This window comes from Balaenoptera ricei, chromosome 8, assembly GCF_028023285.1.
Source record: "Balaenoptera ricei isolate mBalRic1 chromosome 8, mBalRic1.hap2, whole genome shotgun sequence".
NCBI classification, from domain to species: Eukaryota; Metazoa; Chordata; class Mammalia; order Artiodactyla; family Balaenopteridae; genus Balaenoptera; species Balaenoptera ricei.
The window spans coordinates 105,501,105-105,528,690 of NC_082646.1; the positions used below are offsets into that span (position 1 = coordinate 105,501,105).

The following is a 27,586-nucleotide window of genomic DNA, read 5'->3' on the forward strand; positions in this document are numbered from 1 at the left end:
GTGTATATTTTAAAGAGAATTATGTGTTATATGAATTATACCACAATAAGGCTTCAAAAGAATTTTCAATGGAAGATTTAGTGTTAACAAAGGTGATATTTTTCCTATGTTGCTCTTCAATTCTTCCATAGCACATTGTGCATTTGCCATATATATGTTTTATAATATCAGATTGTAGTTATTTACATACCTCTCCCTTACTCACCATAGTCTTACACTTAAAGACCTTGTCTAGCACAATGCTGTGTTCCTAGAACAGAAAAGGTCCTCACAAATATTATCTGAATGAATCTGTAAGCCTGTAAAAAATAAACGTCTCTATGCACTTACCACTGACTTAGCCCTCTGCCCTCCATCACTACCCACCCTGCCCCCATTTTGAGTAATTTATTTTCAATGTGAAATCATGGTTTGATTTGACTTTAAGCAGAATAATGTCATTTACCAAAAGAAAAATATTGTATCATATTTCACTTGCTTTAAATTAACTAAGGACTATTTTCATTAACTCTTTTAATCAAAATTCAGTACTAAGCAAGCAAAGCACTTACTTTCAGTACTTTTCACAGAAAAATAAAAAACGTTTCACTTTCGAGTCTGACAAATGACATGTTCTGAAAGGGACTGCAAACCATGTAGCAGGTTTATTTTATTTTATTTACAGATGTGTAGCTCAAAGTCCGATGTCACTTTGGGACACTGCTGACAAAAAGAATTTTCACAAAGTAGACCTTTAAACAGTTTTGTCAATTGCTGGAAGCATCTCAGCAAAATATTTCTCTGTGACTTTAAAGAAGACAGTTACCGACCTGATCCCCAAACAAGTTGGAGAAATAGCTTCCATGGCCTTGTTGTGAAGGTGAGACAGGGCCCATTGAGCTTACACTGAGATCAGGATCAATACACACTTAGTGTGTGACATAGTGAGAGGAAACTTCTCCTCCCTTTGAACTTCTCTAAACAGTCATTTTGCCTCCCCTTGGGGATCACTGCTCAGCTCAATGGCCTTTCAGGACCTCCTGGATCAAGTTGGAGGCCTGGGGAGATTCCAGATCCTTCAGATGGTTTTCCTTTGTATCTCCAGCCTCATAGTGTACCCTCATATTCTATTGGAGAACTTCACTGCAGCTGTTCCTGGTCATCGCTGCTGGGTTCACATCCTTGACAATGACACTGACTCTGCTAATGGCACTGGGACCCTCAGCCAAGACACCCTCCTGAGAATCTCCATCCCACTGGACTCAAACCTGAGGCCCGAGAAGTGTCGTCGCTTCCTCCTCCCCCAGTGGCAGCTCCTTCACCTGAATGGGACCTTCCCCGACATGAGTGATCTGGACACAGAACCCTGTGTGGATGGCTGGGTGTATGACCAAAGCTCCTTCTCCTCCACTGTGGTGACTGAGGTAAGAGGCCCCATTTACATCTTATGAGTGCATGGTCTGGGTGTTTAAGGGTAACAGAGTAATGAACAAACTTCTAGACATTTTAGTCACTATTAGGGGCTCATTCTTCATTCTTTCAGCAAATATTAATTACTTCTTTACTGAATGCCAGACACCTATATATTTAATGAGTATAATGAACTCAAAAATAGATGTGACCTTGCTATTATATGGCTTTTATTTTTAAAAGACCAAAGGTTAAGCAAATAATTTATGCGATGTGTTTAAAAGGTCAGTAATGCTCAGCCTGGCTTGAAAATTAGAAATATCAGGGATATTGATCAAAATCTCCAAGCACTGTACCCCAGAGCAACCATATGAGAAGATCTGTAATGAAATTCTGGCATCAGTAAATTTTTAAAGCTCCTCAAATGATTGCACTCTGTGGCCAAGTTTGAGAATCACTTATTATGGAATTTAAAAAGGCATCAATATAACCAACAGGTTTAGAGGAGGCTTCCTAAAGGAAGTTATGTTTAAGTTGATACCTGAATGATAAAAGTCAACTAAAGTAAAAAAGGAAGCTGGAGAGGAGGAAAAAGGGGCTGAAATAAAGAAACGTGTAAATCATTTAAACTGTTTCAATCAGGTTTCCACTGAGGGGTTATAAGTTGTGGAGCTCTCCTTTGTTGGTTGCCTTCTCTTCCAGTGGGACCTGGTATGTGAATCTCAGTCACTAAAATCAATGGCCAAATTCTTGTTCATGGCTGGAATGCTGGTGGGAAGCATCATATATGGCCATTTATCAGACAGGTGAGTGTCTCTGGATCACAGCTCTCTTTACTCAGGTATTTTCATGAACTCATGAATCATTCTTCCATTAAGAAACACTTATGGCAAATTACACTGCCCTGGGGCTTCCTTGCTCCCCAGGGATCTAGAAACACAAACAAAGGGAGAATTACAGTCCATGTGGTGAGGGCTATTTTATCAGCTGTGAGCACTGTGTATGGGATACAGAAACAACATCTCCATCAGATATGGGAGCATTTTAGGATGAGGTTTAGAACAGAGGTGCCACAACCTGTGGTTTATAAAGATGAGAAAGAGGTACCTATGGGAACAGAGAGAAAGATGTGTTTCACATCATGAGATTCAACCTGTTCAATGATACAATATGGAAAACAGTGTTGCATGCCTTAGCCAGGGGGCCCTGTTCAGTCTCTCTTAGCTGAATGCTTGTGGATTTTCAGAGCAAGGTCATCATGTCCCTGTTTCTCAAGTGTGATGGGTAGACATTCCTAAGAAACCTGTGTTATACATAGCAAAGTGTCTTGGTGGTGTATTCCAATGACTTTGATTTTTATTTTTGCTGAAACATTACTTTAAAGGTAAAATTTTCAACCATGTAAGGTAATTAATCTAATGACAATCTCTGTCACCATTTGTGGTATTAGAAATTGGAATACCCTGTGCCTGACCATACCACTTCTGAATTAGACAGCCAACCATTGCCACCACCCAAGCCTGTCTCCTCTAAAGGGTATGGGGAATTAAGGTGCCCCTTACCACTACTAGCATAATGCCATCTGTTATCTCAGGTGAAAACTGTGAATTCTGAATTTATGACCTTATAAAAGGTACCTTATAAAAGTGTTCAGAGTCAGAATGTTCATTTCTAACAGTTCTGTAACACAGAACTACTCATCTTGCAGAAATAAAAATAAAACAATATATCTATGCTGATTGATTTTTGAAAAAGGTTCCAAGACCATTCAATGGGTAAAATTCGGCCCACTTAACAAATGGTGCTGTGACAATTGGATATCCACATGCAAAAGAATGTGATAAAACCTAAAACCATAATAAATATTAACACAAAAATATAAGATCTAAAACTATAAAACTCAAGAAAAAACAGGTGTAAATCTACATGACTTTGGGTTTGGCAATGTACTCTTAGATATAACACCAAAAGCCTGAGTAACAAAAGAAAATATATATAGATAGGACTTCATCAAAATTAAAAACTTTTGCACATCAAAGGACATTATCAAGAAAGTGAAAAGATAACCTATCTGATGGGAGAAAATATTTGTAAATCATATATAAAGAATAAAGATAGGCAAATAGACCAAGGGAATAGGGTTTAATATCTAGACTATACAAAGAACTCCTACAACTCAACAACAAAAAGACAAAAAACTCAATTTTTAAATGGGCAAAGGACTTGAATATACCTTTCTTTTATGAAGTTATACAAATAGTGCATAAGTACATAGAAAGATGCTCAACATGATGTCATTTAAAAAATGCAAGTCAAAAACCACAATAAAATGCCACTTCACACCTACTAGGATGGCTATAATTCAAAAAAAAAAAAAGGAAAATAACATGTATTCACAAGGATATAGAGAAATTAGAATCTTGTACATTACTGATGGGGAGGTAAAATGGTGCCACCACTATGACAAATACTTTGGGAGTTCTTCAAAAAGCTAAATTTAGGGAAACCACATGACCCAGCATTCCATTGCTAGGTATAAAACAGAAAGAATTGAAAACAGGAACTCAAACAGATAGCTTATACAACAATGTCATTGCAGCATTATTCACAATAGCCAAAAAATGAAAACAACCCAAGTATCCATCAACAGATGAATGGATAAAATGTGATATGTACATACAATGGAAATTGTTCAGCCATAAAGGAAATAAAGTTCTGAATCATACTAAAACCATGAAAACATGTAAAGTAAAATAAGACAGAAAAAACAGGACAAATATTTATGATTCCACTTATATAAAATATGTGGAATAGGAAAATTCATAGAGAATAATGTAGAATATAGATACCAGAAGATGGGGAGAAAGAGGAATGGAGAGTTATTGCTTAATGGGTACAAAGTTTCTGTTGAGGATTTTGAAAAATTTTGGCAGTAGCTAGTGACAATGGTTGCACAACATTGTAAATGTAATTAATACCAGTGAGTGATCTATACAATCAAAAGTGGCTAAAATAGCAAATCATATTTTATATATTATACTGCAATTAAAAAGAAACTTAATCAAGAGCATGAGAAGACAAATCACAGACTTGGAAAAAATACTTGCAAAAGACACCTGAAGGGCTTCCCTGGTGGCGCAGTGGTTGAGAATCTGCCTGCCAATGCAGGGCACACGGGTTTGAGTCCTGGTCTGGGAAGATCCCACATGCCACAGAGCAACTGGGCCCGTGAGCCACAATTACTGAGCCTGCACGTCTGGAGCCTGTGCTCCGCAACAAGAGAGGTCGCGATAGTGAGAGGCCCACGCACCGCGATGAAGAGTTGTCCCCACTTGCCACAACTAGAGAAAGCCCTCGCACAGAAATGAAGACCCAACACAGCCATAAATAAAATAAATAAATAAAATTTGAAAAAAGAAAATGCTCCCTATTTAAAAAAAAAAAAAAAGAGGGAAAGCTATATTTAAAAAAAAAAATGACACATTAAATCAGATGGAGTTAATAGATATATATATAGAATATCCCATCAAAAAGCAGCAGGATACACATTCTTTTCAAGTACTCATGGAACATTCCCCAGGATAAGTCATATGATAGGGCACAAAACAAGTCTCAGTAAATTTAAGAAAATTGAAATCATATCAAGCATCTTTTCTGACAACAATGTTATGAGACTAGAAATCCAATACAAGAAAAAAACTGCAAAAACCACAAGAATGTGGAGGTTAAACAAATGCTACTAAATAACCAATGGTTCACTGAATAAATCAAAGAAGAAATTAAAAAATACCTAGAGACAAATGAAAAGGAAAACACAGCGATCTGAAATCTATGGGATACAACAAAAGCAGTACTAAGAGGGAGTTTTAAACAAGCTTACCTCAGGAAACAAGAAAAATCTCAAATAAACAATCTAAACTTACACCTAAAGGAATGAGAAAAAGAAGAACAAACAAAACCCAAAGTTAGTAGAAAGAAAAAAAATCATAAATATCACAGCAGAAATCAATAATACATTAAAAGTATCACAAACCATGATCAAGTGGGACTTATCCCAGGGATGCAAGAATGGTTCAATATCTGTAAATCAATCAATGTGATACACCACATTAACAAACTGAAGAATAAAAATCATATGATCATCTCAATAGATGCAGAAAAACCTTGAAAAATTGAATATCCATTTATGATAAAAAAAAAACTCTCAACAAAGAGGGAACATACCTCAACACAATAAAGGCCATATATGACAAGCCCATAGCTAAGTAGCATCATGCTCAATGGTGAAAAATTGGAAGCATTTCTAGTAATATCAGGATGAAGACAAGGATGCCCACTCTCACCAATTTTATTCACTTTTATTTACATAGATTTGGAAGTCCTAGTTACAACAACCAGATGAAAAAAGAAATAAAAGTAATCCAAATTGGAAAGGAAGAAGTAAAACTGTCACTGTTTGTAAATGACAAGATACTATTCACAGAAAATCTTAAAGATGCTACCAAAAAACTACTAGAACTCATCAATGAACTTGGCAAAAGTTGCAGGATATAAAATTAATACAGTAAGTTGCAAACTTTCAAAGATGTGAATGTGCCCAGAGAAAGGACGAAGAGAGAGAAGAGGAAGAAAAAGTAACGGAAGAACCAAAGAGATTCATGACGCAGGAGATGGCAAGGGGATTTTCCTTCTTTGAGGAGGCACTGTTAGTTTTTGAGACACAGGACCAAAATGTAGAACAGTACATGAAGTTTGCAGCAGCCATTCAGAATGCAATCCAGTGCTACTGTGTCATCTATGATGAGAAATAAAAAAAAAAAAAAAAAAAGATCTCCTACCAAGACATCACTGGATTGGTTTTTCAAGAGGGTAGATAGAATTGAATCTATCAAGGAACCAGAAGCTGTGCCATCAACGTCATCCATGAGTGCAATTGCAGCTTGCACTCAGTCTCCTATTGCTGACGATCTTTCAGCTCTACCATCTCCCACCTCCCTTCCCTCCTCCAGTCAGTAACTCTTCTTGCCTGTTCACTTGATGCCAGCTCCTGTATGCCAGCTGTTTTACTGTACTGCTGTACTTTTCAAGGTACTGTACTATAAGATTAAAAATGTTTTCTTTATTTTTGTGTTTGTTTTTTATGTATTATTTGTTTGAAAAGTATTATAAACCTATTACAGTACAGTACTGTACTGTACAGCTGATTGTGTTAGTTGGGTACCTAGGTTAACTTCATTGGACTTACGAACAAATTGGACTTACGAATGTGCTCTCAGAACGGAACTCATTCATATATAGGGAACTTACCGTATACAGAAATCTGTCACATTTCTATACACTAACCAAGAAACTATCAGAAAGAAAAATTAAGAAAACAATCCCATTTACAATTGCAACAAAAAGAATAAAATTCCTAGGGATAAGTCCAACTGAGGGAGTAAAAGACCTGTACTTGGAAAATTATAAGGCACTGATTAAAGAAACTGAAGACAACAAAACAAATGGAAAGATAAACTGTCCTCAAGGATTGGAAGAATATTGTTAAAATGACCATACTGCCCAAGGCAATCTCCAAATTCAATGCACTCCCTATCAAAATACCAGTGGTATTTCTCATAGAACTAGTACAAATAATTCTAAAATTTGTATGGAAACATGAAAGACCCCAAACAGCCAAAACAATCCTGAGAAAAAAGAACAAAGCTGGAGTATCATGCTCTCTGGTTTCAAACTATACTACAAAGCTACGGTAATCAAAACAGTATGATACTGGCTCAAAAACAGACACATAGGTCAATAGAACACAATAGAAAACCCAGAAATAAACCCACATTTATATGGGCAATTAGTCTCATCAAAGGAGGCAAGAATATACAATGGAAAAAGACAGTCTCTTCAATAAATGGTGTTGAGAAAACTGGACAGCTACACGCAAAATAATCAAACTAGACCACTCTCTCACACCAAGCACAAAAATAAATTTAAAATGAATTAAAGACTTATATGTAAGGCCTGAAACCATAAAACTTCTAGAAGAAAACATAAGAAGCACACTCTTTGACATGGGTCTTAGTAATTTTGAGGGGGGGTGGTGTATGTCTCCTCAGGCAAGGGAAACAAAAGTAAAAATAAACAAATGGGACTACATCAAACTAAAAAGCTTTTACACAGGGAAGGAATCTATCAACAAAATGAAAGGTTACTACTTAATGGGAGAAGATACATACAATAAGGGGATAATATCCAAAATATACTGGAATTCATAGAACTCAACATCAAAAAAGCAAACAACCTAATTAAAAAGTGGGCAGAGGATCTGAATAAACATTTTTCCAAGGAAGACATACAGATGGCCAACAGACACATGAAAAGATGCTCAGCATCAGCAACCATCAGAGAAATGCAAATCAAAACCACAATGAGAAACCACCTCACATCTGTCAGAATGGCTACTATCAAAAAGACAATAAATTAGTGAGGATGTGTAGACAAGGGAACGCTTAGGTACTGTTAGTGGGAATGTAAATTGGTGCAGCCACTATGGAAAACAGTGTGGAGATTCCTCAGAACTTAAAGATAGAACTACCGTATGACCCACAAATTCCACTCCTAGGTATTTATCTGAAGAAAACAAAAGCAATAATTCAAAAAAATATATGCACCCCTAAGTTCATTGCAGCATTATTTACAATAGCCAAGATATAGAAGCAACCTAAGTGCCCATCAATAGATTAATGGATAAAGAAGATATGTTATATATATATATATATGAAACATATAAAACATATGAAAGAATGAAATCTTGCCATTTTCAACAACATGGATGGACCTAGTGGGTATTATGCTAAGTGAAATAATTCAGACAGAGAAAGACAAGTACTGATTTCACTTATATGTGGAATCTAAAAAAGAAAACAGTGAACAAACATAACAAAACAGAAACAGTTATAGATACGGAGAACAAACAAACAGGTAGTTACCAGAGGGGACAGGTGTGTGGGGAAAGAAATAGGTGAGGGAGATTAAGAGGTATAAACTTCCAGGTGCAAAATAAATGAGTCAAGGGTATGAAATGTACAGTGTGGGGAATATAGTCAATAACAATGTAATATCTTTGTATGGTGACAGACTAGACTTATCGTGGTGATCATTTTGAAATGTATAGAAATATGGAATTACTATGTTGTGTAACAGGAACTAACACGGTGTTGTAGGTCAATTATACTCCAAAAACAAACTCATAGAAAAAGAGATCAGTTTTGTGGTTACCAGAGTCGGGCATGAGGGGAGGGGGAACTGGATGAAGGCAGTCAAAAGGTAGAAACTTCCAGTTATAAGATAATAAGTACTAGTGATGTAATGTATAACACGATAAATATAATTAACACTGCTGTGTGTTATATATGAAAGCTGTTAGGACAGTAAATCCTAAGAGTTCTCATCACAAGGAAATTTTTTTTCTATTTCTTTAATGTTGTATCTATATGAGATGACGAATGTTCACTAAACACTGTGATAATCATTTCATGATGTATGTAAGGCAAATCATTATGCTGTACACCTTAAACTTGTCCAGTGCTGTATGTCAATTATATCTCAATAAAACTGGGGAAAAAAAGAAAAACAGAAAACATTTTAAAATAAAATAAAAATAACAAAACATCCCCTAAGTTTCAAAGTGTGTCTTCTTTTTGTTCATTTCTACAACAGGCTGTTACTATTACTATATCTAACCTGTTTCCATTTCTCAGGTTTGGGAGGAGGTTCATGCTCAGATGGTGTTTGCTCCAGCTCGCCATTACTGACACCTGTGCAGCCTTTGCTCCCACCTTCCTCATTTACTGCTCCCTACGCTTCTTGGCTGGGTTTTCTACCATGAGCATCCTGACAAATATTTCTGTGCTTAGTAAGTCAAAACTTTGGGTCTTTGACATTTTCCAAGCCTTAACTTTGACTTTGAAATTCTAACTTTGTTTGAAGTCAAAATCCTGTTTGTGTTTTCTTTCAGTTGTAGAATGGACAGTGCCCCGATTCCAAGTCATGGCAATGACCATGTCAATCTGTGCTGCTTGCATGGGACAGATCGCCCTAGGAGGACTAGCTTTTGCCATTCGAGACTGGCACACCCTTCAGCTGGTGTTTTCTGTACCATTATTTGTCTTCTTTCTTTCCTCAAGGTATAAGCTTTCTTACTTCCTTTGTCTTAGAGGATCCTAGATGCAAGGTACCTGAAGGTAGGATGCAAGAATTCTGGTTGGTCTTAGTCAACACTTGAGCATATGCTCTACTAATCTGTGCCCTATGTACACTTAAAGAAGCAGAACGGGTAGGGTTGCCAGATAATATCAAGGGCATTCAGTTAAACTTGAATTTTAGATAAAACAATAAACTTTTCGTACAGTATGCCAAATATTGTATGGAGCATAGTTACACTAAAAATTATTCATTGTTTATATGAAATTTCTATTTACCTAAGAATTCTGTATTTTTATTTACTAACCAGATAAAATAGTGTCTCATTAAAGTAAAATTTCAAACAAACAGCAAATACTTTTTAGTGTATGTCCAAAATATTGCATGGGACATAGTCATACTCAAGAATTACCCATATTCACTGTTTATCTGAATTCAAATTTAACTAAACACAGTGGGTTTTTTTGTTGTTTGTTTGTGCTTTTTTTAGTTTTTATTTATTTATTTATTTATGTTTGGCTGCCTTGGGTCTTCGTTGCTGCGCGCAGGCTCTCTCCAGTTGTGGCAAGTGGGGCTACCCCTCGCTGTGGTGCGTGGGCCTCTCATTGGGGTGGCCCCTGTTGTTGCAGAGCACGGGCTCCAGGGCGCATGGGCTTCAGCAGTTGTGGCACGCAGGCTCAGCAGCTGTGGCTCGTGGGCTCTAGAGCGCAGGCTCAGTAGTTGTGGCGCACGGGCTTAGTTGCTCCGCGGCATGTGGGATCCTCCCGGACCAGGGCTCGAACCCGTGTCCCCTGCATTGACAGGCGGATTCCCAACCACTGCGCCACCAGGGAAGCCCAAACACAGTGTTTTATTTGCTAAAACTGATAATATCCCCCTGAATAATGTGGGGAGGGCACTATGACTCCAACTCTATATTCCCGGCAGTGAAGGTGTACTGCATGGAGAGGTCATCTTCACAGCTTCCTAGTTATGGTACAAAAGAACATAAGTTTATATTTCCTGGTATAACAAAACAAGAGATAGGTATTAGATGGGAGGGGAGAGGCATTTCAGGAAAAAGCCTATGTGAAAAAAAATGGGCAAATGAAAGTTGATGGCACCTCTGTCCTCTTCTTTGATCAGGTGGCTGGCAGAGTCTGCTCGGTGGCTGATTATCACCAACAAACCCGAGGAGGGCTTAAAGGAACTTAGAAAAGCTGCTCACAGGAATGGAAGGAAGAATGCTGGAGACGCCCTAACCATGGAGGTGAACAGGAGAGGGAGTTGGTTATGGAATATAGGAAAGACATGACCTGACATATACACTAGTCGGTGTCCATAAAGTGAATAAAGGGTGGGAACACTGGTGTGGTTTGGGGTCTTCTTACCTCATTGTCCTGGTCTTCAATAGCTGTCAACATGGTTTGAGTGAACATTAGGATGCTGATGCCGAAAGGACTGGATGCAGATATTTTACTCAACAGAGGCAGATAACGCATGTATGTGGAATCTAGAAAAATGGTACAGTATTTATGATTGTAAAGGTTGTTATTGTTCTCACTTTGTATTAGAGAAAGTAACAAAAACTAATCCATTTCTTTCCAATTAACATTTCAATGGTTTTTTTTTTTTCTTCAGGATAGTAAGGCAAGTTGAAGGGCAGCTTAGTGACCATGCAGAATAGAGCATAAGGAGGATTATTTGTCAAGTCAATCATATATGCTTCCATTCATGGTATATTTACTGAAAGGGCATTCTGTTCTATATAGGAAATTTGGTAATGACCACAATAGTCCAAATCTCTGTTTTGTGGAGTTTACATCCTACTTATTACAAGTTCCAAGAGCATGACTGAGTGGAAATGCTTCAAAGAGGTCTTGCTCTTTTTTTATTTTCCACCCCAGGTATGGAAGGCAGACGCTGCTGTATGTCATAAAGTAGACCATTCATCATGTCATGAACATATAAATTATTTATTGAAAAAATGTAGTAGGCATGGTGCTTGGTCATGCATAGCAGTATGAGTCAGAATTCCATTTTTCACAGAGCTTTAATATTAATAAGAGAAATTTTAACATATGTTTTAAAATAACTTTTATTGTGGTCAAAATGCATAGAATGAAATCTAAAAATTTTAACTGTACAATACAGTATTGTTAACTATAAGTACAATGAGCTCTAGGACTTTTTCATCTTGCATGACTAAAACTCTATACCCATTAAACAACAATTTCTCAATTCCCTTGTCCCCAGTCCCTGGTGACCACCATTCTACTTATTGTTCTATTATTTTAATATTTTAGATACCTCATATAAGTGGAATCATGCAGTATTTGTCCTTCTACGAGAACTATTTATCCTTTTGTGACTGACTTACTTCACTTAGCAAAATTTTCAAGATTCATCTATGATATAGCATATGGCAGGATTTCCTCATCTTTATGGTTGAATAATATCCTATGGTATGAATATGCTACATTTTCTTTATCCATTCATCCATTGATGGGCATTTAGGTTGTTTCCATATGTGAATAGTGTGGCAATGAATATGAGTATGCAAATATCTCTTCAAGATCCTGTGTACAATTCTTTTGGCTATATAACCATAATTGATATTGCCAGATCATACGGTATTTCTGTCGTTAACTTTTTTGTTTCCAACGATAAGAGAATGAAAAGAATGCTAATAGAGACAAGGAGAAATCATCTGCCCTCATTTAACAGGAAAAAGAGAGTGCTAAGAGCTAGACAGCCAAAGAGAAGCAATAAAACATTTCTGCAAATAAGTTCAATTGCACGTGTGATAGATTTTTTAAAACACACTTTATTGAGGTATGATTAACATACAAAGAGCTGTACATATTTAATGTACACAACTTGATGTATTTGCAGATGAGTATACATCTAAATATCATCACCACAGTTTATGCAATAAACATACCCACTACCTCCTAAAACTTTCTCTGCCCTTTATTCATTATTTTTTTGTGATAACACTCAACATAAGATCTACCCTCACAGCAAATTTTAAGTATACGGTACAGTATTATAACCCTAGACACTAGACTGTAAAGTAGATCCCTAGGATTGACTTATCTTGCACAACTGAAACTTTGTACTCTATGACAAATATTTCCCCATTTCTCACATCCCCCAGCACCTGGCAAACACCATTCTACTCTCCGCTTCTTCGAGTTTGACTCTTTTAGATTCCTCGTATAAGTGGTATCATGTAGTATTTGTTCTTTTGCACATGGATTATTTTACTTAGCATAATGACCTCTAGGTTCATTATGCTGTGGAAAAGGGTGGAATTTCCTTCTTTTTATTGCTGAATAATATGCCATTTTACATATATATGTGTATACACACACACACACACACACATATATATTTTCTATTCATCCATGGATGGACATTTAGGTTGTTTTCATATCTTAGCTATCGTGAATAATGATCCAGTGAACATGTGAGTGCAGATATCTCTTCAAGGTCTTGATTTCAATTCCTTTGGATATATATCCAGAAGAGGGATTACAGGATAATATACTAGTTCTATTTTTAATTTTTTGAGGAAACTCCATACTGTCTTCATAGTGGCTACACCATTTCACATTCCTAGCAGCAGTGTACAAGGGTGCCCTTTTCTCCACATCTTTACCAACACTAAATACTTTTTTATATAATTGCCATCCTAACTGGTGTGAAGTGATAACTCGTAATTTTGATTTGCCTTTCCCTAACAACTTGTGGTGTTAAGCACTTTTTCATGTACCTCTTGGCCACTTGTATGTTGTCTTTGCAGAAATGTGTATTCAGTTCGTATGCCAATTTTTAAATTAAGTTATTTGGCTTTTTTACTATTGAGTTGTACGAATTTCCTATGTACTTTGGATATTAACCCTCTATAAGACATATGGCTTGCAAATATTTTCTCCCATTCTGTAGGTGCTTTTTCATTTTGTCAATTATTTCCTAGCTGTGTAGAAGCTTTTCAGTTTGATGTATTTAGTACGATTTGTCTATTTCTGCTCATGGCCTGTGCTTGTGGTGTCACATCCAAAAAATTATTGCTAAGACCAATATCAACAAACTTTTCTCCTATGTTTTCTTTAGGAATTTTACAGTTTAGATCTTACATTTTAGTCTTTAATCCATTTGTGTTGATTTTGTGTATAGTGTAAGTTTCCAGTTTCATTCCTTTGCATGTGGATGTCCAGTTTTCCCAACACCATTTATTGACAATATCCTGTCCCCATTGTGAATTCTTGGCACAACTGTCAGAAATCAATTGTCTGTATATGCATGAGTTTATTGCTGGGCTCTCTATTCTGTTCCATTGGTCTATATGTCTGTTTTTGTGCCAGTATCACACTCTTGGTTACTGTGGCTTCGTAATATATTTTGAAATCAGAATATGTGATGCTTCCAGCTTTGTTTCTGTTCAAAAATGCTTTGACTCTGTGCTTTGTGACCACCTAGAGGTGTGGGATAGGGAGGGTGGGAGGGAGGGAGATGCAAGAGGGAAGAGATATGGGAACATATGTATATGTATAACTGATTCACTTTGTTATAAAGCAGAAACTAACAAAAAAAAATGCTTTGACTGTGGGAATCTGTGTTTCCATATGAATTTTAGGATTGTTTTTTCTATTTCTGTAAAGAATGCCATTGGGATTTTGACAGGGATTTATTGACTCTGCATATTGCTTTGTGTTGTATGGACATCTTAACAGTATTAATTTATTTGTTTAATCCATGAACATGATGTCTCTCAATTTTCTAGTATCTGCCTTAATTTCTTTCTTCAGGGATTATAGTTTTCAGTATACAAGTCTTTCACCTCCTTGGTTAAGCTTATCCCTAAATACTTTATTATTTTGATGCTATTGCAAACAGGATTGTTTTCTTAATTTTATTTTTAGACAGTTTATGGCTGGTGTATAGAAATATAACTGATTTTATATGTTAATTTTGTATCCTGAAACTTTACTGAATTCATTTATTGGTTCTAACAATTGTTTGGATATGTATTAGGGTTTTCTACAAATTAGATCATGTTGCCTTCAAACAGATAACTATACTTCTTCCTTTCTGATTTGAATGCCTTTTATTATTATTTTTCTTACCTAATTGCTCTGGCCAGGACTTCCAGTCCTACACTGAAGTGTGATCCTTGTCTTGTTCCAGATCTTAAGGGAAAAGCTTTCAGTTTTGCACCATAGAGTATGATGTTAGCTGTGGGCTTTAGATACATGGCCTTTAATGTAAAGTTCCTTCAATACCTAATTTGTTGAGAATTTTTACCATGGAAGTGCATTGAATTTTGTCAAATGTATTTTCTGCATTTATTGGGGTAATCACATGATCTTTAGCCTTCATTCTGTTAATTTGGTGTATCACATTGATTTGCTTATATTGAACCGTCCTTGCATCCCAGGAATAAAGCCCACTGGGTAATGGTGCATGATCCTTTTAATATGCTGTTGAATTTGGTTTGCTAATATCTTGATGATTTTTTCAACTATGTTCTTCAAGAATATTGGCCTGCATTTTTCTTTTCTTTTCTTTTCTTATGGTATCTTTGTCTCACTTTGGTATCAGGATCATATTGGTCTGACAAAATGAGTTTAGAACTGTCCCTGTCTTCTATTTTTTGGAAGAGTTTGAGAGGATTGGTATTAATTAATTAATATCTAATTAATTAATCTTTAAATGTTTGGTAGAATTCACCTGTAAAGCCCTATGGTGTTAGGCTTTTATTTCTGGAATTTTAAAAATTACTGTCACATACTCTTTATTAGTTATTGGCCTATTGAGGCTTTCTGTTTCTTCTTGATTCAATCTTTGTGGGTTATATGTCATATCTTTGTGTTGCAGTGATCCTTTTATCATTATAAATTACCTTCTTTGTCTCTTGTGACAGCTTTTGATTAAAGTCTATGTTATCTATACAGGTTGACTATCCCTGCTCTGTTTTGGTTATCATTTGCATGGAATGTCTTTTTTTATCCATTCACTTTATGTCTACTGTGTTTTTAAATCTAAAGTGACTGTCTTACAGATAGCATAAAATTGGATCTTGTTTTTTTTTTTTTTAATTCATTCAGCCACCCTATATCTTTTGATGGATGAGTTTAATCCATTTACGTTTAAAGTAATTATTGATAGGTAAGTACTTACAATTGATAAATTGTTTTCTCTGTTTTATAGTTCTTTTTTCCTCTCTTCTATTGCTGTCTTCCCTTGTGATTTGATTTTTTGTAGTGATATACAATAGTTTGATTCTTTTCTGTTTTTATTTTGTATAGCCACTGTAGGTGAAAACCTACAGTGTTGTTTTTTTTTTTGTTTCATGAGACTTGCATAAAACTTCTTATAGTTATAACAGTCTATTTTAAGCTGATAACAACTTAAACTATATTTTTACTTTCCCTAAGCACATGTTTTATGTTATTAATGCCAGAATTCATTTCTCTCAAATCATATATCTATTAATAATTTTTGTGGTTCTAGTTACTCTTAACAGTTTTGTCTTTTAGCTTTTATACTAGTGTTAAGGAAATTTACATGCCACCATTACGGTATTATATTATTCTGTATTTGTCTTATATTTACTTTAACCATAGAGATTTTTACTTTCATATGCTTTCGTGTTTCTGTTTAGTATCCTTTTCATTTCAACTTCCTTTAGCCCTTCCTATAAGGCACATCTATTGGTGACAAATTCCCTCAGTTTTTCTCTGGGAAAGTCTTTATCTTCCTCATTTTTAAAGGACATTTTTGCTGGGTACTCCATTCTTGGTTGGCAGGTTTTTCTCTCAGTATTTTGAATATATTATTCCACTCTTTCCTTTCCTACAAAATTTCTGCTGAGAAATCCACTGATGGTCTTATGGGAGTTTTGTTGAGTGTGGTGAGTCACTTTTCTCTTGCTGCTTTCAAAATTATCTCTTTATATTTCATTTCTGAGTGTTTAGTTATAATATGTTTCCATGTAGACCTCTTTAGGGTCTACCTATTTGGAGTCCTTTGAGCTTCGTGAATCTGAATATCCACCACTCTCCCCAGATGAGGGAAGTTTCCATCCATTATTTCTTTAAGAGAGCTTTCTGGTCCTTTCTCTCTCTCTTCTCCTTATGGGATTCCTATAATGTGTATGTTGATTTTTTTATATTGTTCCATAAGTTCCTTAGGCTGTCTTCACTCTTTTTCATTCTGTTTTCTTTCTGTTCCTCTGATTATATAGTTTCAAATGGCCTGTCTTTGAGTTCATAGGTCCTTTATTTTGTTTGATCAAATATGCTGTTGAAGCTCTTAATTGAATTTTTTAGTTCATTTATTATATGCTTCAGCTCCAGAATTTCTGTTTGGTTTTTTTTTTATGGTTTCTGTCTCTTTGTTGAACTCCTTATATTCTTTATGTGTTGTTTTCCTAATTTCATTTTGTTGTCTTTCTGGGTTCTCTTGCAGCTCACTAGCTTCTTTATGATTATTGTGAAATCTTTGTAGGCAGTTTGTAGATCTACACTTCTTAAGAATTGGTTACTTGTGCTTTATTTTGTTCTTTTGGTGATGTCATGTTTTCCTGATTCTTTGTGATCCTTGCAGCCTTGTATTGGTGTTTGTGCATATGAAGAAGCAGTTACTTCTTCCAGTCTTTACAGTCTGGCTTTGGCAGGGAAGCTCTTCACCAGTCACTGGAAATTCTGTGCAGGCCAGTTGGCAGAGACTACAGGTGGGTCAGTTAGCAGGGTTCATTAGTGGTCCTACTGCCTCAGTCCACATATGGCTGTGCCTTCAGCCAGGGTCTGCAGTTGGGAGGGTGCACTGCTAGCATCCATGGAGAGGCAGAACTTGTTCTGGGGTCTGTGGCCAGGCCCAGTGCCATTGTCTGTGGACAGGCTAGATGCCAGTGTCCACAGGTGCTGTTGTTGGTAGGCAAGTCTCATTTCAGGGTCCCTGGATGGGCCTGCTGCTGGTCATGGGCCAAGGGCAGGTCTGGTGATGGGATCCACAGGCAGGCATGTTGCTGGGGTCCTGAGAAGGGTGGCGTGGTGCCTGGGGTTATTACACAGAGGCAGTGGCACTGAGAGGCCCTGTGATGATAAAGAACCATTGGCATAGTCCTTTTTTTAGAGAAATTTTGAAATTTAGGTGGAGCTCTACGGCACTCTGAGACTGTGTCAATATATACCTGACTTATAGGAAATTATTTTGGGCCAACTAACATCTTGGAAGTATCTTTAGTTCCAAGCCCGCACCTAGTATTTTGTCTACCAGGTTGGCCCAATCCAAAGAATTAAAGCTTAAATCTTACAGGAAAGTTATTTGCCGGTAAATAACAAAAATAAGTGTTACGAGCTGGAAGAAAGAAAGGAACAATGCATTATCAGGGTAAATGGCAACTGACAATCACCTCAGTGCCAAGAAGAAAGACAACATTGTACAAGAGGAACAAATGAAATTTGGTTTAGGAACTGGATTCTATGCATGAATGAGTACCCAAAATTGCCTTAATTTCATTTTTTAAATTTTGTAAAGATTATTCAGAAATTTGTGGTCTTAGTCATGTTTAACCTCCATCTGACAGATTGCCAAACACATTCACTCCAGACAATCCTTCTAACTTAAAGCTGTTCCCCTTTATATCAATAACAATCCATTGATTAATCCAGTTTTGGCTGTCTTGGAGTCCAGTAAATGATAAACATTTCCTCTGCCTAAATCACACCCAACTGAGGGATAGTTAATGTGCTCAGAAAGATGACAATAAAAAATTATGTTTTTCACTACAGTGAAAACTGAAGTAGAGGAAATGTATAAATTTCAAGCAACAATAAGTTTGCTAACACTTCAACCCACAACTGAACTTATTCACAAGTGCCAGGTTTTTCCATAGATGCAGAGCCTGCATTGTTAAATATAAGGTGTGACCCAGGCAGCAAATCTGAATGAATTTTTGTTCTAAAGGCATTCTGGGTCACTGAAGCATATCCATTGCATTCTCCTAATTTACCAGTCAAATACCTCAGTCCTCCAGGGGCAGTGAGGGTAGGTATAAAGTGTTCTGTAGTATTACTCTTTCAAAGTCTTTCTTCTTGGAAACATGAAGATTATGAAGAAAGTGTGCCTACCCCAAGCCACCAGTGTTTCTCAGGCAACTTCTTTTTGGTCAGTTCTTATTTCAATCATCCTTTGGCAGATTCATTTTTCCATCTTTTCCTTCTTTATCTTTTAATAAATTGTCCTCCTCCCCTGCTCATTTCATTCTACTGGTTCTGGTATTTCAATGCAGTTATGGTCTTATCTACCTTCCTTCCTGCTCTAAACTCTGTACATTCCAAATTCTGATACTCTCCTCTGACCTCTGCTCTGTCCAATTTCCTCCTCCCATTCCTGTGTGACATGTACAGTCTTTTTCAGTCGTCTTTTCTATTGTCCTAATTGTTTCAGACCCAGTAGAAACACAAGAACTCATGCTCCACAGTAGCCCAGCCTGAATTACACTTCAGGCTGTATAAGAAATACACTTTCTTAAAGGATCCCAAGGTGCACTGTCCAATCAAACCATAAAAAAGTATTCAATTGAAACTTGATTCTCACAAACTCAATGATGGCACACTTACGTGACTGTAAGTGACATGGCAACTATGAGAGACCAACACAAATTTCTCCCCTGAATCCTCTGCAGGTTTCTCTTACATCCATAAAACTTCAGAGTTTTCCCAACTATTCTACATTAAGAGACGTTTCTTTCTAAATATCATAAATTGTAATTTTGAAGAAATAAATGTCCATTTTCTCCATTTCTGATCTCATTGACAAACATCTTCTCAAAACTCTCCAAATCAATGTTTTATACCTATATTGGTTCTTGAATTTCAGATCTTTCAGCTTCTAAATGCATTCCACCTTCAGCCAGTTTCTTCTACCCTCCCTGTCTTCCCTCTTTCTTTTTGTCTTCCTCTTTCCCTTCCAAGTTTATTTCAGGACTACTTGATGACAGATCCTGTGACAGTCGCGGAGTGGAAAAGTCTACTGTTTCTATCTTCAAAAAGATCACACTCAACAAGTAAAATGGGCTTGATAAAGTCTCTTTGAATTAAAGCAAGGGTGGAATGTGAATGTCAAGGAGGGACATATAATCTGAACTGCAAGTATGTGGGCAATGAATGCATCTTGGAAGTAGTTATATCTGAAATGGGTCTTACAGGTTAAGGTAGAACTATCCAGGTTTAAACCAGGCAGAGAGATGATTAAATTTGCAGTTGAGAGCAGTCCAAATGACTTGCAGAGGGGTCAAGCCAGTGGTGTGTTGGTAAATGTTTAACACTTAACATTACAAGAGGAAAAAAAGCCATAGATCTCAGATTTGTGGTAATTATCAATTTCCGTGGTGTGACTATTACCACCACAGTGAGTTTCATGCCACCAACAAGATGGCAACTGCTTTACAAACTATCTAAAAATTTAACAAAGGGCTTTTGTGAATTTTTACACACTGATTCCAGAACGCTACTGGGCAAGGGTTCAGACGAGGGCTGTTTCATGCTTTTTACCCCAGGATAGTGTTATGAGTGGTACAAAGCATTTTTTTTTTTTTATAAATTTATTTTATTTATTTTTGGCTGTGTTGTGTCTTCGTTGCTGCGCGCAGGCTTTCTCTAGTTGCGATGCACAGGGGGGCTACTCTTCGTTGCGGTGTGCAGGCTTCTCATTGCGGGGGCTTCTCTTGTTGTAGAGCACAGGCTCTAGGCGCGCAGGCTTCAGTAACTGTGGCTCACGGGCTCTAGAGCACAGGCTCGGTAGTTGTGGCACACGGGCTTAGTTACTCCGAGACATGTGGGATCTTCCCAGACCAGGGCTCGAACACGTGTCCCCTGCATTGGCAGGAGGATTCTTAACCACTGCGCCACCAGGGAAGCCCGGTACAAAGCATTTTTTAAGCAAGAAAATGAAGAGAAGATCAGAGAGAAAAGTGCCTTTTAAAAAGTGAAGATACAGCAGGCTCCCATTTGAATATGGGCCTCTTTTCCCTTGAATAAGGATTTTACCAGGGAGGAGGAGCTCCTTGAGTTCCAGTAAGTGATCTGGCATCGCCCCCCAAATACATCTGCTAACACTATTCACATCTCTGCTTGCTCACCAAAAATGAACGGCCAGTGTAAAATAACCACACCATATCCCAAACTTTAACTTTGATATTGAATGTAACTTAAGGCTAGTCTTGGAGGCATTGCATCCCTCATCTGGCCCAAGTTTAAAGTATTATTTGAGCACGTTCTGACATTATCATCCATGACAATGGCCTGTGGTCATGGGATTCTGGTGCTAGATGCAATCCTGACTCCTTTCTTCTAAAAATGTAAGTCCAATATTTCACTATTTAGGCTTGTTCTTTAAATGAAAGGACATTCTTGCATGTGTAGGTCCTCAGTTAGGGTGGCCTTTCATTTCTCTGAATTCCTCATGGAATTATTCCAATGGACTTCATGGTACATTTTCATTTGTAGAGGTGGGATAAGAATTAAGACTATATTGTTTGAATAACTAACAAGTAAGTATCTGAGGTATGCTGGATATAATTCCTTAGGCATATTTTTAGCCTCATGTATGGACCAGGAAATCCTTGTGAGGGAAATGCTATTATTTTTCTCCACCTACTCTCCACCTACTCTGATTCTTCTACTTATTCTTCTTTTTAATGACAAGTAAATTGAGTTTTAGAAATATTTAATTACCTTCCTCAAGGTATATACTTAGCACGTCGCAGGGCTATTAAGTAACTCCAGATTATAACCAACTCTGGGTTTAAATCATTCTATACCAAGATCTCTCCTAATTTCATCCTCAGTTTTAATTCTAGACATCTCATTCATGGAGGCATAACATGCCAGGATTTCCCCCAAAGTGACTGAGAAAAGAACCAAAATAAAGATTCTCAGGAAATGTTCTTTTTCCTGAGATAAACAGTTTCTCTGCAAAGGACAGCCAGCTGATAACCAAGCTTAGTTCTCAGGTCTTTCTTGCCCATCTGGCACAAATGGAGCTTTGGAACATAATCCAAGCAACTCTGCATTTGATTCCCTTTCTAATCTGTGTATCTAAGGTACACTCCCTTTCTGATGCCCTGTAGCCCTCTCGAATCTTATGTTTGAATATTTTTGTTGCTACATCATTTCCTTCTGTCCCCTTTAACTCTGTAATTCTCTATTCATACCACTTTTACTCCTGTCATTACATCCTCAGTGGCTATATTTTCCAGTAGACAGAAAGGGACATCATCTATCTTGTCATCTGTTGAGGGCCTCACAGTGCCTCCCATTGTGTGACAACTGAACAGTCTGTCGTTGTTGTTGTTGAAGGTTGTGAGATCCACCCTGCAGGAAGAGCTGGAGGCCGCACAGACCAAACCTTCTGTGTTTGACTTGTTCCGCACACCCAGCCTGCGTAAGAGCATCTGTCTCCTGTCCTTTGTGAGGTGGGCTTCTCAGAGTGCATGAGGGACGTTAAAATAGTGGAGACATGAATCTACCCCATATCAAAGGATACAACATGTTGTGGGAACAGATTTGAGATAAAATACAGAGGAAGCCATAATGATAATTGCTGTGTTTAGAGTAGTCAAAGGGTTATGAAAATACTGACCCAGAGCTATTTATACAGCAGAGAGTTTTGTTTATCATATCACCCTACCAATCTCATCACTGGAAACTGAGACTGAGAACTTCAGTCATGGTACAGACATTGGCTTTAACTTTCTTCACTTGTTTGTTTCCATTTTAATGGAGGTAAAATTACAAGCAGTAAAGTGCACAAAAATATACAGCTCAATGAATATTTCCATATGTAAATATGCAACCATCACCCAGATAAAGATATAGAAAAAAACTCTAAAACACTAGAAGGCTCCATCATGCATCCTCCACAAAAAAACACTCCAAACCCTCCCCCAAAACTTAACAATAATTAGGGGCTCCAATTTTAGAATTTTAAAATCATCATCTTGTGATGAATTATTCCATAAAATATACCATGTTTTTATACTTTAAAACCAACTACCGGCTGCCTGGTTAATATTTGTTATCATCATTTGTAAGACAAAGGCTCTAAACCTTATGGTAAGTGTCTTTCATTTTTGTTCACCACAGATTTGCAAACTTCATGTCCTATTTTGGCCTGATTCTCCACCTCCAGTACATGGGGAGCAATGTTTTCCTGTTCCAGGTTCTTTTTGGTGCAGTCAACCTCCCAGCCAATTATGTTGCATTTTTGGCACTGAATCACCTGGGCCGTCAAGTAAGCCAGACGCTCTTCATGTTTCTCCTTGGAGTCTCCATTCTGGCCATCACATTTGCACCTCAAGGTGAGAAAAGAGCACAGGTTGAAATAAGAAAATGTCTTACCTCAGAGATTTGAAAACAGAATCTGAAACCAGAAGGAAGTGAAGACTAGGATTCTAAGGATTTTCCAAAACCAATCTGAGGATTTAGGATAGATTCTGTCATTAAGTGGCTGAGAAATAGTCAAAGGTCAGGAAAAGTCAGTTCAGACATATGGTTGTCTTCACCATATCTGAGATGTATTTGGTAATTGGTGCCATTTATTCCTGATAGTTTCTCTGGGAGAGCAATTGATCACTTTCTCTTTGGCCAATCACACTTGTAACTGTAAATGACAGTATTATGTCACTATGTATAATAGTGACATATGTATGTATGTATCTCATGTGAGGACACAACTGTCACTTTCTCTGTCTGGTCTCTTTCTTATTACTACAGTTTCAGTGAAAATTTACTCCCTGATTCTATATATCCACTCTTGTGTCTGGAATTAGGTCGCCATAACTGTAACCCTGGTCCCAGGGTGTCATCTTGACTCTAAGGTATTTTTAATCCTTTGTCTTCAAGCATAGAAGGTACAGGGAGTAACAAAAAGGCATTAAGCTGTTAACAGCCTCTCTTAAAATCAATTTTACTAAATTAAATGACCATATGTAATGAATAGGGGAACCCAGGTGGTCACCATGTTTCAGCTAACTCCCAGTGCAGTGATACACTTTACAGGATCCCATCTTGAATATCAGCATCAACGTGAATTTGCTGCCTTACAACAGAGCCCACTCCCATGTTGTAATGCTTTCATGATTTTTTTAATGGAATAGAAAACTGACTTTCTGAAACTTCCTTTCAGAGGTTTCCAAAGTCTAACTATATTTTCCCTAAAACAGATCCTTATTCTTGAATCTTCAAATATTATTCTAGATCAAGCAATTCTCCAGCTTATCCATTAATATGAGCCCCATTCTTTTATTACTCTCTACTGCATTACTAGCCTCATGTCAATATTGTGTAAACACCCAGGTTTTGAACTCCTGGAGGATATTGATGAGTCTTACATCCATCAGTAATTGCTCATATGATAGTCCTATGTTATACATGAAAGGCAGAGGAGACACTGGACAGAGTAAACGAAAGCAAACTCTTGCTGGGCTTTTGTTCCCCTCTCCATCTTTGGCAAATTTCTGAAATCTCTGATATGTAGGAAGAGTTGATGCAATAACTCAGGTTTTTAATTTCTTATTTAAGCTGCAATATACAGATGTCACATTTCTCAGCTATTAGGCTGTGCACATTCTTTGCCCCTGTGTGCTTTCTCTACCAGGTATTTAACACATGCAAATGTCTCCAACTGTCTTTTTCTTTTTTAAAAATATTTATTTATTTACTTAATTATTTATTTGGCTGCACCGGGTCTTAGTTGCAGCACGCGGGACCTTCATTGCCGTGTGCGGGATCTTCAGTTGCGGCATGTGGGATCTAGTTCCCTGACCAGGGATCGAACCCAAACCCCCTGCATTGGGATCGTGGAGTCTTAGCCACTGGACCACCAGGGATGTCCCCCAACTGTGTCTTTTTCACTTACAGTTTGGTGGATGGTGATTTCTTCAGCTCAGATTTCCTGAGTCTCACTTGTCTTCTTCTCCAGAAATACAGACCTTGCGTGTGGCTTTGTCAACTTTGGGAATAGCAGTTTCTTCTATGGCTCTCATGTGTACTTTTGTCCATGGAAATGAACTAGTCCCCACCATTATCAGGTACACAATCTCATGGAAGCTCTATCAGGGTCAAAACAGACCTTTCCCAGCTAATCAAGACTTATAGTGGGAAGAAAACTAATCTGATTCATTATCAAAAGCATTGATTATAATAGTATTAATAATAACAAAAATTATAGCCAAAATTTTTGTTAAAATCTCACTTTTGTCAGGCATGAGTTAAGCCCTTTAATGTATCATCTCCCATAATCTGCTGAACCATTAAAGGGTAGGTGCTGTTGGCAAGAGTATTTTTTAAATGATGAAAACATGTCTTAATGCACTTGTGCACTTGAAAAATTTGTGAGCAAATACGAGCATATTTTAAATGTAAGAGTACGTCATCAACCTTCATGTGTCTAAATACTGCTGAGGTGTCTCCCATAATCAAAGCAAAATAATAAATTACAAATTACTTGTATGGATTTACACCAGATTATTTTTGTATTGTTGTTTGCACTCCAAGGGTAACAGCCTCAGGATTCATGGGAATTGCTTCCAATGTTGGGGCAGCCCTGGCTCCCCTCCTGATGATCCTAACAGTCTATTCTCCCCACCTACCCTGGGTCATCTATGGAGTTTGCTCCATCCTCGCTGGCCTTGTTGTTCCACTCCTTCCTGAAACCAGGAATAAGCCTCTGCCTGACTCCATCCAGGATGTGGAAAAGGAGTGAGTAAACCGCTGGCTCTCCCTTAGGGTTGCTGTGTGATATAGGTTCGTGCTGAGGAGGGCAAGGCACCATGCAGGGTCATTGTCCCCAGGAGAAGGCTTACACCTAGACTACTCCAGGTGGTCAGTGCCTTTGGTTTAGCTACAGCCTCATCCCTCCTCACAGTGACCTCAGACTCCCCCAAGCCTCCCTAGATCGCACAGACCAACACCAGTAGGCACCAGTAGGTTTAGTGATGAAGAAGCCAAAATTAATGCCCTAGTGTGACATACATACCCTTGAAGGTGTTTCACAAACATGCACAGATCCAGACACCAGATTCTCATCCCTCAGATCCTGGCAGCCCTCAGCCCAGTGAGGGCAGTAACCTCTCTGAGATTGCTGGTGTCTGTAGGTCTGTGACCTGCCCTGGTCACTGAAGATCCGAGGGAGATCAGGGAGAGGACAAGAGCCCCTTCCACAGATGACAATATATCTCAGGGGAAGGAGTCCTATTGTGCTGCCTGTAAGATTCAGACCGTCTGGTTTTCACTGGGAATGAAAGTGTTAAGAAAAGAGAGGAAAAAGGTGGTAGTTATTGGTATTTTTAAGTGACCAAGAATTTGAAAGGGTTTAAAAACTTTTATATACTTCCCTTTCCTCTTCCAAAGACCCCGTTAGCCAATACCATGGTGTCCAAGGGTGAGCGCTGAAACTATCAAAGCTGCGTCTCCAGATCCTGCCCTGGGAGCTTGGCTTTTTTCTTCACAAAATTCACTCAGATTCTCAGGGCAGGTGTCATGGTTTTCATCAAAACTCATGGACCAAGAATCAGCTTGCTCTAAAGAATGCAGGACATAGATGTTTTTCCATGTTTTTAAAATTTTGTTTGTTTGTTGTTTTCATTGTATTTGCTCTAGGAGAAGAGGCTCAAGAAAAGCAAAGCAGGAAGATACCTCCATGAAAGTGACACAGTTTTAAAGGATTCCAGGAACTAACTGCTAATCAAAGAGCAAGATAAACAAGAAAAATTGGGATCATTCCCAGATATTGGCAAAATTTGGAAAACAAATAAATAAAAAGATATAAAGGAAAAATGGACCCCATTTACAATTGCAGTTCTAAATAACTATATATAAAATGCCTATGACTAATCATAATAAGAAGTTTGAGGAAAGTCATAATACTTTTAAAGGAATCATAATAAAATATGTGTATAATTGTAGAACCCTAGCACGTTTCTGGAAAGAAAGCTAGAATAGTATTTAAAACATTGATTCTGCTCTAATTAATGACTGAGTAATTGATGTAATAATTACTTTGGGGACAATTTGAAAAAGTTCCAAATATATCTACAAATTAATTATAGACAAGATCCAGAAAAATGAAGTTTATGGAGGGTAGGTGGTGCAAGTATTGGGGGCAGCATATGCTGAAATGAAACGCAGATGCATTTACAAATCAAAAGAAGTCCAGAATGAGACGGTGGTGTGTAGAACACTTAAAATTTGATAATTTGGGCATCATAAATCACTGGTAGAAAAAAATGATTATGTAATAAATATCATTAACTAACTTTAGAAATAAATGACTAATAATTTGATTTCATTCTCTAAACCAAAAAAATATATATTCCATATGGTTAAAATGACAAATGGAACAATTAAGCCGTGTTATTCAATAGAAAATGTGGGTACAAAATCTTGGGATTAAGAAAATGTTCTGATAAGTAAAGCAAATGCCAATGATTTAAATACAGGCAGATTTGACTAAATACTCATTTAAAACCTCTATTGGACAAAACTCTAAAACCTTATGGGAGAAATCTAGAAAAAATATTCACCAAAATGATAAAAGCTGTTAACTTTTAGTGGTGTACCTTTATGAGATTTTACTTTCTTCTTTGTAAGTTTCTGTACTCTAAATTTTAAAAGGATAATGCAACATTTTAAAATATTATAAGATACTATCAAAAATAAACTGCAAAAGACAAATTAACAATTTTCAAAATGATTATATATTAATATGTAGGATTCTAATATATATTCATGAAAAGAATACATAATTCAATATTAGATGGTCAAAAGGCAAGAGCATATAATTTTCAAAAGAAAAAAATCCTATGACTAATAAATTTATGAAAAACTGTACAAAACCACTGGAATTTAAAGACATATAAACTAAGTAAAATACCAACTTTTATTTTCCGAAGAATGTAAATGGAAACTTGTTAATTGATGGTGGAGTTATAAAATAACATATGCCATACAAT

General features: G+C 37.1%; 1 protein-coding gene across 2 annotated transcripts; it reads left to right on the top strand.

Annotated features, from left to right (window-relative positions):
- Positions 1 to 1,001: 1,001 nt before the first annotated feature.
- On the top strand, positions 1,002 to 26,295 carry LOC132370045 (organic anion transporter 7). Of its 2 annotated transcripts, none has more exons than XM_059929771.1 (10): positions 1,002 to 1,403; positions 2,092 to 2,195; positions 9,141 to 9,295; positions 9,398 to 9,566; positions 10,708 to 10,831; positions 21,933 to 22,048; positions 22,719 to 22,933; positions 24,556 to 24,664; positions 25,131 to 25,334; positions 26,235 to 26,295. In XM_059929771.1, exons 1-10 carry the CDS (start codon positions 1,002 to 1,004, stop codon positions 26,293 to 26,295), a joined length of 1,659 nt encoding a protein of 552 aa, XP_059785754.1. The 2 variants fall into 2 exon arrangements, with proteins under 2 accessions (XP_059785754.1, XP_059785755.1); XM_059929772.1 differs by having other exon boundaries at positions 26,238 to 26,295.
- Positions 26,296 to 27,586: the final 1,291 nt, after the last annotated feature.

Excerpts from the sequence above, each read along its gene's own strand:
- LOC132370045 (XM_059929771.1), top strand. The coding sequence starts at position 1,002 with ATGGCCTTTCAGGACCTCCTGGATCAAGTTGGAGGCCTGGGGAGATTC. Across the intron at positions 9,296-9,397 it reads GACAAATATTTCTGTGCTTA|TTGTAGAATGGACAGTGCCC; the intron begins GTAAGTCAAAAC and ends GTTTTCTTTCAG. Across the intron at positions 22,049-22,718 it reads TGTCTCCTGTCCTTTGTGAG|ATTTGCAAACTTCATGTCCT; the intron begins GTGGGCTTCTCA and ends TGTTCACCACAG.